Source organism: Neomonachus schauinslandi, chromosome 6 (assembly GCF_002201575.2).
Source record: "Neomonachus schauinslandi chromosome 6, ASM220157v2, whole genome shotgun sequence".
In the NCBI taxonomy this organism is placed as follows: domain Eukaryota; kingdom Metazoa; phylum Chordata; class Mammalia; order Carnivora; family Phocidae; genus Neomonachus; species Neomonachus schauinslandi.
Genome location: NC_058408.1, coordinates 148,341,245 through 148,355,514, shown reverse-complemented (window position 1 = coordinate 148,355,514; position 14,270 = coordinate 148,341,245). Strand labels below are relative to the sequence as shown.

The window sequence follows — 14,270 nt, the reverse complement described above, 5'->3', positions numbered from 1 at the left end:
TCCCCTGTTTTCTTGAAACTATAAATTTTAAGTCTTACATTTAAGTTGTTACTCCATTTTTTATTTCATTTTTGCAGCAGTAGAAGATAAGGGTCCAGTTTATTTTTTTGCATGTGCATATCCAGTTTTCCCAGCACCATTTATTAAAGAGATTATCCTTTCCCCATTGGGCTTTCTTGGCACCTTTGTCAAAGATCAGTTGACCAGACCTTGAGACCAAAGAGAAATGTAAAGATGCTGAGTAGCATTGTTTCACAATATAGGAGAGTAAAAGAAAAAGTAGTATTTCCTCATTAAAATGGGACTTTTCAATATTTCTCATCAAGTTAATTGACACTATGTTGTAAGACTCTGGACTCTGTCATCCATGTTGCTAAAAATTCACATGTTCAAATTGGCAATCAACATTTCTGGGCCATTTTCTCTGTGGGAAAATGGCAACTCTCCTTAAGTGTGTGGTGGCCTTCTACTTGGGCATGCTCAGCACTTCACAGTTATCAGGAACCACTAATACTGTTCTATAGCCTCTAAGGATTTCATAGTCACTACACCACACATTCACCTGGTTTTCTAAGCCATGCAGCCCATTGGCATTTGGGGCATTAAAATCCTAAGGCCCCCTGCCCTAGAAGACTCAGTTTTGCCAAAGTTCCAGATCCAGATTCCCAAGCAGTGACCTAGTATTGGTTTTCTCTTCTAAAATGTTTTAGACTTGCTTAAACACTGTTTGTACTCCTTTGCTTGACTTCCCGCCATGTTTTAGCCACTTTCTGTGGTATTCATACATCAAACTTGCCCCCTTTGTTTTAAATTGCTGTGGCGACCCATCTCTTTCCCTCTTCCTTCCTCCTGGTCTTACCCTTTGCATGCCCCAGTCCAACCCTCCTCCAATCCTACCTTCCAGCTGTTTGCAAGCTCGTGTGTCTGAAACTGCTCGGAAATCTCTACCACACACACGAACACACACACACACACACGTATATAAAATCTCTTTTATCTCCTTTTTTTTTTTTTTTTTTTACCTATGAGGAAACAAATTTATCAATGAATACATTCGAATTGCAGCAAGGTGGTTTTTTTCTAAGTGGCCACATTTCCCGGAAGCGCGACAGTACCTCTGTAGCATCAGCCCAGCATCAATGGCAGAGTGAGAGCAACTCTGCCTCCCCAGTCCCAGGAGCTTAGCATCCCCCAGAAACTGCGGGAGCTCCTTTATCCTTCTGAGGCAGGGAAAGAGGGAATGAAGCCATTTTATCAGCCTTACAGCATGCCGCAGGAACTCCTATCCCGTATCCTCCTAAATCCGGGATCACTTGGGCAGCATGCGAGTAAATATCATGGCTCTTGCCCTGTTACCTATGCGCACCTGCCTGGCTTCCCACTCAGCAATGGGGGGACGGATGCAGGTCGGGTCTTCTGCTCTCTGTCCCCAAGGCCCGTGCAGGACCCAGCACAGATGGGGCCTCGATACACCTCAGAGCACCAGAGGGGACAGGCTGAGCTCCACCCTCAGGTAGTCCCGATATCTGGCTTTAAGCCACATATTTAACCTCTTAGGTTCTAGTTTTCTTGTCCATAAAATGGGATAATGAGACCTACCTCTTAGGATCCCTAGTAGGATTGAGTGGTGGAATTCAGCTCCTGGTCCCTCCTCTAAGAGTTCTTTCCTGACCAGCCTGCTTAGCACAATAGCTCCCTGGACCCTCCTACTCTGTCGATTCCTTCATAACATTCCCCACCCCTGGACTTGAGAGAAATATACTCATTTGCTTGCTTTTTGTCTTTCCTTGCAACTTTAAAGCAAGCAGGAGGTTTTGTCCACGGTGACCAACCATTATGCCCCCAATGCCTGGCAGATAGGAAGTGCAAGATAAATCTGTGTGTGATTGAAGTCTACAACATGATGGGAGGATGGATGAATGGGTGGAAGGAAGGAAAGAAAGAAAGAAGCAGAGAAAAGGCCAGACAGGCAAGTAATAAGTACATAGAGTCCATGCGAATACACAAACAACCATTGAGTTGTTGATATTCTAGATGCCAGTTTTTTTTTTTAAGGCTTGCTGATCTTTTTTTATTTTTTTAAATTAATTAAAAAATGTTTTTTGATGTAGGGTTCCATGATTCATTGTTTGCGTATAACACCCAGTGCTCCATGCAGAACGTGCCCTCCTTAATACCCATCACTGGGCTAACCCATCCCCCCACCCCCTCCCATCTAAAACCCTCAGTTTGTTTCTCAGAGTCCGTAGTCTCTCATGGTTCGTCTCCCCCTCCAATATCCCCCCCTTCATTTTTCCCTTCCTACTTTTTTTTTTTTTTTAACATGTAATGGATTATTTGTTTCAGAGGTACAGGTCTGTGATTCATCAGTCTTACACAATTCACAGAGCTCACCATAGCACATACCCTCCCCAATGTCTAAAACCCAGCCACCCCATCCCTCCCACCCCCACCACTCCAGCAACTTCAGTTTGTTCCCTGAGATTAAGAATTCCTCATATCAGTGAGATCACATGATACATGTCTTTCTCTGACTGACTGACTTCGCTCAGCATAATACCCTCCAGTTCCATCCACGTCGTTGCAAATGGCAAGATTTCGGGGGTTTTGATGGCTGCATAATATTCCATTTGTGTGTGTGTGTGTGTGTGTGTGTGTATCTCACATCTTCTTTATCCATTCATCTGTCGATGGACATCTTGGCTCTTTCCATAGTTTGGCTACTGTGGACATTGCTGCTATAAACATCGGGGTGCACGTACCCCTTCGGATGCCTACATTTGTATCTTTGGGGTAAATACCCAGTAGTGCAATTGCTGGGTCGTAGGGTAGCTCTATTTCCAACTTTTTGAGGAACCGCCATACTGTTCTCCAGAGTGGCTGCACCAGCTTGCATTCCCTCCAACAGTGTAGGAGGGTTCCCCTTTCTCCATAGATGCCAGTTTTTCTAAAACTGATCAATTAGATCCAGGTATTTTGATCAAAGTACCATCAAACAGGACTGATTTAAGTTCAAAGTACAGGCTCAACACTGAGACTCACCCTCGCCATCCTCCCACCTCCAGCGGGTAGATGAACAAGAATAAGATGGAAGAAATGGATCCGTAGTAGTCAGGTGCTGCGTATGTCAGTTCTGATATCATGCTGCAAACAGAAAAGGGAATCTGGAGTGCCAGGAAAGGAATCTGATGCTGCTGAGCCAGACACCTCACCTTTTTCCATGACAGAGAATTGTGTCCAGTTGTGGTAATGTCCTTAAAAATGAGTTTGGAGAGGCCTCTCAAAATAGCTTTTAAACAAACAAATGGCGGTGGTGGGGGAAGGGGCAGGGCGCCTGGGTGGCTCAGTCGGTTAAGTGTCTGCCTTCGACTCAGGTCATGATCCCAGCGTCCTGGGATTGAGCCCCGCATGGGGCTCCCCGCTCAGCGGGAAGCCTGCTTCTCCCTCCCCCACACCCCCTGCTTGTGTTCCCTCTCTCGCTGTGTCTCTCTCTGTCAAATAAATAAATAAAATCTTCAAAAAAAAAAAAAAGACTACTGAGGGTGCCTGGGTGGCTCAGTCGTTAAGCGTCTGCCTTCGGCTCAGGTCATGATCCCAGGGTCCTGGGATCGAGCCCCGCATCAAGCCCCGCATCGGGCTCCCCGCTCGGCGGGGAGTCTGCTTGTTCCTTTGCTTCTCCCCCACTTGTGCTCTCTCTCTCTGTCTCTCAAATAAGTAAGTAAAATCTTAAAACAGAATAGGAAAATGAGAGGTTAAGGACTCAGGTAGCTCACTGCAGAAGTTAATGGCGGAACCCACTGCCCATCCCAATTCTTGCAAGGGTTTTGTTCGGTTTGATTTGTCTGTTGTTGTTTTTTAAATGAGATGCTATTCATGTCTGCTCCTGCCTGATAAAGAGGAATCAGGTGCAGGTTAACGAAAGAGAGACATTTTTAGAAATAAGAACATCTTCTGTTCCCTTGCCCATCGTCAGACTGGTATCTTAGATAAGTCAGTTGTCACCTTGGAAAGCAAATAGAGCTTCCCCAGAGTTGGGTACAGAGAAGGGCGAGGGACAGAGTAAGCTCTGGAGAGTGGGCATCCTGGCAGCTGGAAGTGATATCAGAAGGAGCACCCCACCTGGACGCCAGTGTAGGGAAGAAGGTAGGCCAAAATCACACCACAAGGCACAGCTCATTCCGAAGAGTATGGACCATTTTCCTGCATTTCCCATATCTTCGACACGTGCCACTATGCATAGGATCCAAGAACCCTCCAAAGCTTTGGCAGTGCAAACCCCGAAGAACACGTTCGCTCTTTCCCTGGCCGAAAGATGTGCTAAGAATGGCCGTGTCCTGAGCTCTCTGGCTCCCATGTGCCTCTCTACCGGGCACTGTCATTCTGTGCAAAATGAATATTGGGGTTTATGCCTCCCTGGTCTCCTCGCCAACATAGGCACGAACTGAAGCTAGTGTTTGCTCTTATAGGGAGCTTTACAGGACTGAAAATGTTGTGTAAGATCTCTGTGTTGCTTGTTTGGTCTGTCTCTCTCTGTCTCTCTCTCTCTGTCTCTCTCTCTCTCTCTGCATCCCCACATAGTCATCATTATTCCTTGGAGCCTGCTCTAGCTTGCACTTTCTCACCAGAATGGTGCGAGATGCTCTTAAAGTAAGCAAGCTCCCTTGTCCATGCGGCCAGCTAGCCACCTCCTTTCTGTGCTGGGTCGGATCTGGTCCCACAGCCAGGCCACATCTCCTGAGAGGCTGCATGCACCCTGGGCCCGGATAGCTGCCCTAGAGAAGAGTGAGCTATGAAATGCAGGCTTTACTATGAGCGAAGCCGGGAGAGGCTGCTAGGCTGCCACTGGTCAGCTCATACCAGGAGTCAGCCAAGATGCAGGCATGATTTCTCTGCACACCGAACACATCTCCCCTTAACCTGCAAGCCCAGGGCTGTTCAACAGCAAATACTAAAAACACTTGCAGGAGGTAAATATGCTGCTTTGCTTCTGTTTCAGGTGCTAAACCTGCCCCCGGGATCTGCTTCGAGAGAGTCAACTCTGCAGGTGACCCTTATGGCAACTGTGGCAAAGACTCTAAGAGTTCCTTTGCCAAATGCGAGATGAGGTATGGAACCCACAACCTGAGCACACCATCACTTTGAACTTCCTACACGGCTCAGGGCCGGTTCCAAACTTGCCCTCTTTTGGGACTGTTTGTTCTCGCCCTTCCAGAGATGCTAAATGCGGAAAAATCCAGTGTCAAGGAGGGGCCAGCAGGCCCGTCATTGGTACCAATGCTGTTTCCATAGAAACGAATATCCCACTGCAGGAAGGAGGTCGAATTCTGTGCCGCGGGACCCACGTGTACTTGGGCGATGACCTGCCAGACCCCGGGCTTGTGCTTGCTGGCACCAAGTGTGCAGATGGAAAAGTAAGACCCAAAAGTTCATTCGCATCATAAATGTAAGTCTGGAAGGGGGCCTGCTGAGAAACGTCCTGTCCAAGAACTGACTTAGGAGGTTTGTTTGTTTTCCTAAATCCACTCCTTCCTAGAACTTTGTCTCTGGAATCCAGTTCTTTGCACCTAGAAGGCAAAGTTAATAAATCCTAGATCCTGGCCTGACCATTGAGATGCAGATTTGGGGAAATCAAGCTTGGTTTCTCAGCCTTTAAGTGTTAATAAGTCATTTCTACACTCTGGGTGTCATGAGTGTTTCCAGCCAGGAAATTACTTTGGAAGGAAACACAGTAGCATATGATATTGTTTTTGGAAATGTGGCCTTGGTTTTTGGCCCAGTGACAGCTTGTTCTCACCTGGGCAGAACGGGAAGTCAGATGTATTTTCAGAGACCCCCATAGAGAGAATAGGAGAGGGGAAGAGAGAGGATCAGCTTGAAGCCAAAGGGAGGTCTTTTGGAGACCAGCGGGAAAGGTAGACGGAGATATTTGGGGGTTTAGAAAGAAAGTCAAAAATGAAAAAACAAGAAACTGAGTTGTTGTTTTTTTTTTAACATTCTGCCACGTTGATTTTTCTCACCAAACTTTCTCATCAGGCTGTATGAAAGCAAGTTAATAAAACATTTTAGGAAAGAGGATTAATCAACCCTCACATGCTTTTTTTAGGACGCCCACCTTCAAAATGATTATGAAATCACTCACGTACATGGAGGTTACAGAGTAGAATAGAAAGATAGAGTCAGCTCCTTGAGCAGAGTCCCCAGGGCAAGAATTCTGTACCGTCACCCCTGTCCCCCCGTATACCCTGAGCTGCAAGTGCCTCATCCCAAAGAAAATGGGATGATGATACGTGAAACACGATATACATTCCGGGGGTCTCCTTAACCGCACACGTTAGCTTCTCTTCAGGCCTTGAAATTAGAATAACACTCATTTTTTAAACTGTAGTCTGAACAGCCAGAAGCCAGAACCAGGTGCATCTGAACACCGAAATTCCAAGGGCTCAATTTATCAATGAGTTTTTTCCTCCGTGTGCAAGATTAAATGTGCTTTGATCTCCATCCCTGCAGACCACGGGTTCTTTGAAAGCCGTCCTCGGCATTGCTCTTGGGTTGGGAGGAGAGCAGCACCCATATGCTGGGATTCTGACTGGGGTCCTGCTGTGTTCTCTGTAACCTCCGTTTCTTTTGTCAGCTGGAATGTGACAGTCCCCTTGGCCGAGATTCCCAGCAGCCCTGGGAGTTGTTCTGGGCAAGGGCAGCTGGCACTTTTTTCAAAGTGTGTCACTAGTGTGAACTTCCCATAGGAAGGTTCCACTCGATTAGAAATGCTTCTGCAATCTAAAAATTAGACTTCTCTTCCTCTGACTCCACTCATTTGTAACATCTTACGGGAGATAAAGGGCCTGATCCTTTGAGTCGGGGGTATATTAGGCACCTTTAAGATGAGACTAAACTCTTACAACCAGCCCAGTATCATTTAGCAAATTACTTCCTCCTCAAAGACCTGATAAACACAAGGGAACTGTGTGTTTTCCTCTGCTGAGCATTTCTGTTGATGGTTTGTGTCATCGATGATAATACGTGTCCGTCAGTAATTTGGAAAAGTTCCCATATTTCGGTATCTCCTTTAAAAGGTTCTTGGACCTTGGATTCTTGGAGTCTTTGAGTCTGCACAGGCCCCAGGCTAAGGGCTGGTGCATTTCTCCTCTCCTGTATCTTTTAATGGAAAGGGCAGGTGGGGGCCAGTGGGCAGACAGGGGGGAGATGCTGCAATTCACAGGTTTCGTTGCAAGCTCTAAACAAAAATCAGTTATCGTGATCTCATAATTGACTGAAACCATATGAAGCGCCACATTGACTTGAGTCACATTGACCTGAGTCTTGAAATCTGTAGGCAGGCATCCGGATCCAGGTCGGAGTCAAATGGAAAGCCCATCATTGTGCTGCATCCATAGGAGCTGAAAGAAGATCGTCTTCTTCAAACTTCTCTTTGCTTTCCCTTTTTAAATCATAGAGACTGTGCATGCGGTTGGAAAGGGGCTGAGAAATTGACTGTTTTCCTCCTTCTGCAGATCTGCCTCAATCGTCGGTGTCAAAACATAAGCGTCTTCGGTGTTCATGAATGTGTGATGCAGTGCCACCAGAGAGGGGTGAGCCGGCTGAACTGCCTTTTTATAGCCAGTCCCTATCAAGCTAAGCGCTAAATCATTCATTTGTAAAGGATTCTGCAATCCATAACTTTTTAAAAATCTAGCAGTTGCTTCAGTGTTTTCTTCTAAAGACACTAATTTTCTTTGACCTTTACATAGCATGAGTAATGTGACTTTTATTTAACAAAGAAAATCAGATTGCGCAGTAATTATCTTTCAGATTAACATCCTGTGATTTTTACAAAGGGACTTTGTCATCTTCAAAGTAATTTTAAAACTAACCTTCCTGCGTAAAGGATTTTGCATTAACGTTTCAAACAGAGCTGTCCCTCTTTCAACCAAGATTCAGAGTATGTGTCTGAACTGAAATCCTTCCAAAAGGATATAAAACAAAGGAGACAGAACATACTGACCACATGTTCTTGAAATCACATACAATGCATTTCAACTAAAGAAGGCTGTTATTTTAGTCCAGAGAATTTTTTTTAGGAGAGAAGAGGACTCTAATTGTTTAAAACATAATTTATTTTTCCTGATGGACTTAATTATTTCCAAGGGAATCATATTAATCTTGATTAACCATGCCGGTGGTTCATTTGTTTTTCTGAAACTTTTCTGCAGTAATCATGCTCCGAATTCTATTTTTAAAACTCACAGACACTCGCCAATGATTCTAACATAGAATTACGGGGGTTTTAATAAAATGGCTATTACGCCGTAACCATGAAGGATTGCAATGGCATCTCTCGACAGGTTTGTATAGCTGACTGTCAGTATAAAATGAAATCTTCTTATGTCTTCGTTGGATCATAGATTTCTTTTCAATGGCCCAAAGAGATGATCCGGTGCAGCCTTATTATGAAGGAGCCCAGGACCAAGAGGTGGTAGTTCCTGTCCGAGGTTACATGACCAGTTAGTGGGAATGCTGGGGTGGGGACCCTGGACGCCTCACTTTGCAGCATCCCTGGGCTCCCATCCACGTGTTGGAGAGGAAAGGCCCACATTGTCTGGGTGGGCAGAACAGCTGCCGTGACTTGGTGACGAGTCACTTGACCACAGGCCTTCCCCGAGTCAGACCAGGCTCACCAGCAGTGCCTCCAAAAGGGGTGGCGGGGCTGCAGTCTCTCTGCTGCCAGCGGCCAAAAGGGCGCATGACTCCGGTTTGCATTGGGAGACCGTGCCAAACGGTGTGGGCCGCACAGAGCCAAACCCTGGCAGGTGCCTGGCGGGTGGTATGTCAGCCGCAACGCCTCTGAGAAACAGGCAAGACGCTCAGCTTCGGCACAGCTTGTGCCACTTGGTAATCAATGCTGCGTGGGCTTCAGCTTTATGGGAATATACTTTCCAACTTGTCACAGGTTATCTGGACTGTCGGTCTTATTTTAGGCAATTGGGGCTTTTGATGGTTGAGTCATCAAAAAAAAATCAGTGAAAGCAGGAAAACATCACAAATGAGACATCTACTCTAAACATTTTATTTTTGCTTTAAAATATAAAATATGTATTTGGCCCCACCCGGCAATATTCAGATGCAGGGCTGAGGCCTTTGGGGTGGGTGTCCTGACCGTAGCTCTGCTCTGACTTCCTTACATAAACCACGCAAAGCGCATCATCTACGATGTATAGTTTGCTTCTTTAAGTGGAAGAGAAACTCGGACACTCAGAAGCAACCCGAGTACAGAATCCTTCCTGGTTTGTGCAGCTCTTCCTGGTCATTCACAGGCATCCCACCCATTCCAGATGGGTCAGAAGTTCTTTTTAGCGACTTGCCCATATCCAGTGTTCCCAAAGCATGCCCCCCAATTTTCAGAGAGATAATGTCCTCTTGTTTTCATGCTCATATTCCACTGGTTTATGCAGGAGCTCCGAAAGTTCCATAGATAGTAACAGAGAGTCTAACAGCCGACTCAGGCTGGGGAGCAGCCTCCTTCGGTCACCCTTGCTAACCAGGTGAGCCAAGCTGGCCCCTCTCTGGAGGGCTCTCATCTCCAAGCTAGGCTACTCGCTCAGGGCCCCCCAGAACGAAGCCCATCCTCCTGCTTTCTCAGCACCCTTTCCTGTCACCAGGACACCAGGGTTTGGTAGGCCGTGGCCAGCGTGCAGGGCCGGGAGCCAAGGAAGGGCCACTGGGGGCCTGCCCGAGGGAGGCGGGCGTCTCAGGCATGTGATGTCAGGAGCAGGTCAGCCAGCCTCTCCGAGCTTCATGTCTGCAGGAGGCAGGGCTGCGCCCAGAGGTTGTCAGGCCCGTGATGGCCAAGGGCTCCGATTCCATAGCCCTGAAGCCGGGTCGCTCCTCACCATCGAGAGGCCTTCTCATTGTGGTCAGATGGCGGGCGGGGGTCGGGGGGAGGAATCCTGACTTGAAAAAGAGGACACAGTAATTGACGGAGAAAGAAAGGGGTGGGAGGCAGTGGAAGACCCCCCAAAATCTCCATCACTCCCTTAACAGCTGCTGACAGGCAGATTATGTTACATTTGCAGCCTCAGGCTCTGGTCCCACCCGTGTGGTGCTGTGTTTCGGGTTTACGCTCACAGTGGCCTGTCTGTATCTGGCGGTGTCAGCGCTGACGGGGACGCTGACCACAGGGCCTTTGCTTTGGTCTGGCAGCCAATTAGAGCTCAAAGATTTACTGCCGCCCCACGTGGAGGGTGGGCTCTAATGCTGCGTCTCTCTCTCGATGTCCCCCTCCCCTGTGGCCCGGACAGGTGTGTAACAACCGGAAGAACTGCCACTGTGAGGCCCACTGGGCGCCTCCCTTCTGTGACAAGTTTGGCTTCGGGGGAAGCACAGACAGCGGCCCTGTCCGGCGAGCAGGTGCGTGGGGACAGCGCATCCCCGGGAGTGGGCGCTGAGCGACTGGGGGGCCGTGGGTAGTCAGGCACGGTCCTTCCAAGCAAGACGGAGGGCTCACCAGCTGCCAAGGGGATGCAGGTGTACCCCCCCAGTGGGAACCCTAGTGCACCCCCATGAGGGCCTGACACCATCCAAGGCCCGTTTCCAGCCACTGTCCCGTCCTGACCTCTGCCGAGACTCCTTGCTCTGCTCTGGCTGAGAGGCTCACTCTGTCCCTTCTTCACCTGCGACGCTTTGCTTAGCTAAGGTCATTTCAACAGCGGACTGCCAATTGGGTATGAACTTCGGTGAGGGGTGAAAGGACTTTGTAAAGCCCAGCCTTGGTGCCCTGGGGACCAAGAGGTATGATGCTGAATGTCTCCTAAAACCCTTACTAGGGAGACACGTCCTCCAAGTCCGGGTGAATGGTCCCAGAAGCAGCAGTAGTAAAATCAACCGCTTCTGTTTACTGAGCAGTTGTCCTGTGCAGTCACCATGCTGGGTGTTCCTTCTGCATGATCTCATCAGATCCTTGCCTAACTCCCAAGTCACTATTACTCTTCCTTCTTTACGTATAAAGGACCTGGGGCTCAGGGAAGGTAAGTAACTTACCCGAAGTCACACAGCTAAGATTGAGACCAAGTCCATCTCCCCCTAAAAAGACTCCTTATAGCAGCTGTGCTTGACCCCCCTTCTTTTCTCCCCGGACGACCTGGAGGAATGGTCTCCTGGTGCATTGCTGTTTTATCTGAGCACTTGTCAGGCAGTAAAGGGGCAAGTCTGAAGGATGTCCCTTGTAAAGGGAAAGAAACACATCAAAAAGGTGCAGGGGGCCAGCGCCGAGCCCATTTGTGCTGACACCTCGGTGCTCACCCTGAGCCCCATGACGCGCAGATGCCCAGACGGTGGCTCATGCTGCTACGGAGGACGTCACGTGTCTCACATCCTGCTGTGACGTGCAGTGGGTCACCACGTCTCCAAGACGACAGACCTAACACTGCTCTGCGGGGCCAGCCGGTGAGGGCAGAGCTGGGGGGGGGGGGGACCTGCCCCGCGGGCACATCTGTAGAAACAGTGTCGTGAGCTCCCGATCATCCCTCCACTTAAATAGGGATGGGTCTCAGCGTCGCTCTCAGAGACTCAGGGCGACCCCTCCCTCGGGTCCAGGCCCCACAGCAAGTACAAAAAGGACCAGAAAGTCTTGCTGTCTAGTGAGCGTTCCTTCCGGGGGTAGGAAGACAAGGGCCGGCCCCGCGTCCCCTTTCCTCGCCGGCGTCTGCGCCCTGAGCACGGCGTCCCTGCTGCCCCGTGGCTAAGGCTTGGGGACGGCGTGAAGCATGTGCCGGGCACAACTGGCAGGATTCTAGCCTCTGCTCGGACAGGGGCACCGCCACCCATTCCCCCTGCATCGAGTCAGCTGGATGGCGCCCGAGGGGTTGGAGGGGACTGGCCAGTATGCACTGGTACTGGCCGTGGTACTCAGCTGTGGGGGCTTCACAGAAGCCAGGGGATCCGCAGTTGCCAGTTCTTCACTGTAGCAGGTAAGAATCATTACAGCAATGAAAACGAGCTGCCATTACTGCATGAAAGGACATTGAAACGCACGCCGAAGCGGCAGGCGTGGGGAGCCGGGTGCCAGGCCTCCCTGCCCCCACCGCCCGCCAGCCTGACCATGACTTCTCGAGCACCTGCCACGTGCCGGCCACTGTGCCCCCAGAGACACGGGGCAGACCCAGCGTGGCCCAGCAAAACGCTGCCAGGGGAGGGGTGACAGTGGGACTCGGGGAGGTGGGCCAACGTGGGGAGCTGCACAGGACACGGTGTTCACACCGCATGAGGGGACCAAGGGACCCCGGTTTGATGGCTCGAGCAGCTTGATGGCATGTCCTGCAACGGATGAAGGCAAGTGGCCCGGGAGGTGCAGCCAAGTTCATTCTGGAGGCCTAGGTAATGTCCGATTGGATACATTGATCAGCTTAAGACTTACGGATTGATTGCGAGGAACTAGAAATTGTGGTTCAGGCCGCGTGCTGCTCACTTTTTTCGTTAGCTGTGTTAAGACACAACAGAGCTCTAGCCAGAGCCCCCGGCTGAAAAGAATGACGTTTTGGCCGGGAACCCAGAAGCGGGGCTTTTCCAGTAACACTAACAAGGGAATCACGACTGTCATATGTTGATTGTCTTACTTAGGCTGAGACACGTCCCGGATAGGACTTGTCAGTTGGGGACGAAGTCCAGAAACAGAGAGGGTGTGAGGCGTTCTTTCCCAGAGCAGGAGCGCTGCTGCCCTGGCCTGGCGGGCAGCCCGCTGAGCATCGTGGCCAGCGATGGCGGTGGGGAGGCCTGGGGGGGGCGGGACCTGCACAGCCACCCCCAGCAGCCTGAGGGGACTGTGGCCCTCCTGCTAGGGGCGGCACATCCTGCTTGTTGCTGGCAGGGAAACAGAGACCTGCGAACTCACATCTGTGCTCTCAAGGACTCCGCAGAGCCGTGGGGGTTGCATATCTGGCTCCTCTCTAGCCTGGCAGAATCCTCTCCGGGACTCTTTCTGTGGTCAGAAACCAGCCTGAAGTTTTGATTTTCCCTTCTTTTCCACACCCTTGAGGGAGTCTCAGTGTCCTTGTACTGAATAAAATGGGAGCAAATCACAGAAAAGGGGATGTTCTCTGGAGAAAATAAACAGCACCCTCCCAGAGAACGGGGTTTGCCCCCCAAAGCTTGTATTTTGAGTCCCTAACCTAACAGAGCGAAACCTAACAAAACCAAACCTGTGGGCCTTTCCTTTTAGCTATGAGTTTTGTTGGGTCTTTTTCTCACCTTCTATTTTGACAATGTCCAGAAGTAAATTCTTGGGCTAAAAAAAATACAAAAAAACAAAACAAACACAGATCGCAGCGCTAAAGAATGAGAGGAGGAGGACGCAGGGAGGAGCATATTTGTGAAGGGGGCTAGAGAGGTCACAGTCCGGGGACGTGCCAGCCTCCTGCCACCCTCTGTGGCCACCATCCCCGTGGGGCGGTCGGGGGGGCTGGGGGCCGCATGTGGTCAGGACTACGGTCCCACCTGATGGACGACGTTCCTGTTTATCAAGAGTTGTCAGAAGTGCATGACGGCGACACAGACTGAACCTCAGGCATGACCTTTGAAGTACGACTAATTAATCAGTACATCATTTGGGGATTTACTCATTCCATCTCTGTTCCTTCCTTCAAAGCTCGCGTTGCCGTAAATGTCATGATCTGATACGTCCCGTATTTCATTATAACTGCCTCTTTGCCTGAGCAAAATGCGTTTCTGTTTCAGATCACCAAGGTCTAACCATAGGAATTCTGGTGACCATCCTGTGTCTTCTTGCTGCTGGATTTGCAGTTTATCTCAAAAGGAAGACATTAATACACCTGCTGTTTACAGATAAAAAAACCACCATTGAAAAGCTAAGGTACCCTGGGTTTGGGTCATTTCTGCAGAAGTGGCATTTGAAAGAATGCACAGCCAACTGCTTCTCGCTTCATTTTCCTTAGCAAAGAAAGAGGTCGGCTTTTTAGATAGTAAAACGGTTGTTCTGGTTTTTTAAAATCTCTGCCAGACCAGCTGCCTCCTTCCTTTCCCTTCAAACTGTTTGCTGCTTATTATATAAATAAGCAGGGTGCTGATGGGTCCCACTGATGGATTTGTTCCCACCCTTCTATTAGTAATTTTTACAAGACATGGGATGTTAAAACAGTTTCGTCAGATGGGCTAGCTTTTGATCCAAATAGATTCAAAGACGTTCTTGCTGAAATACCAGCTTTCTACAAAACGTCTCCCAGGTGTCTCAGACCCTCATGTCTGTGGATTGCAAGAACTAA

General features: G+C 49.2%; 1 protein-coding gene across 1 annotated transcript in view; it reads left to right on the top strand.

Annotated features, from left to right (window-relative positions):
- The window catches only part of ADAM12 (ADAM metallopeptidase domain 12), a 299,944-nt gene that overhangs the window by 262,955 nt on the left and 22,719 nt on the right, over window positions 1-14,270 (top strand). The window contains exons 15-19 of the mRNA XM_021703839.1: window positions 4,997-5,105; window positions 5,213-5,411; window positions 7,512-7,589; window positions 10,296-10,404; window positions 13,726-13,861. Of these exons, the coding sequence (XP_021559514.1) occupies window positions 4,997-5,105; window positions 5,213-5,411; window positions 7,512-7,589; window positions 10,296-10,404; window positions 13,726-13,861 (631 nt within the window). The remainder of the gene's footprint in view (window positions 1-4,996; window positions 5,106-5,212; window positions 5,412-7,511; window positions 7,590-10,295; window positions 10,405-13,725; window positions 13,862-14,270) is intronic.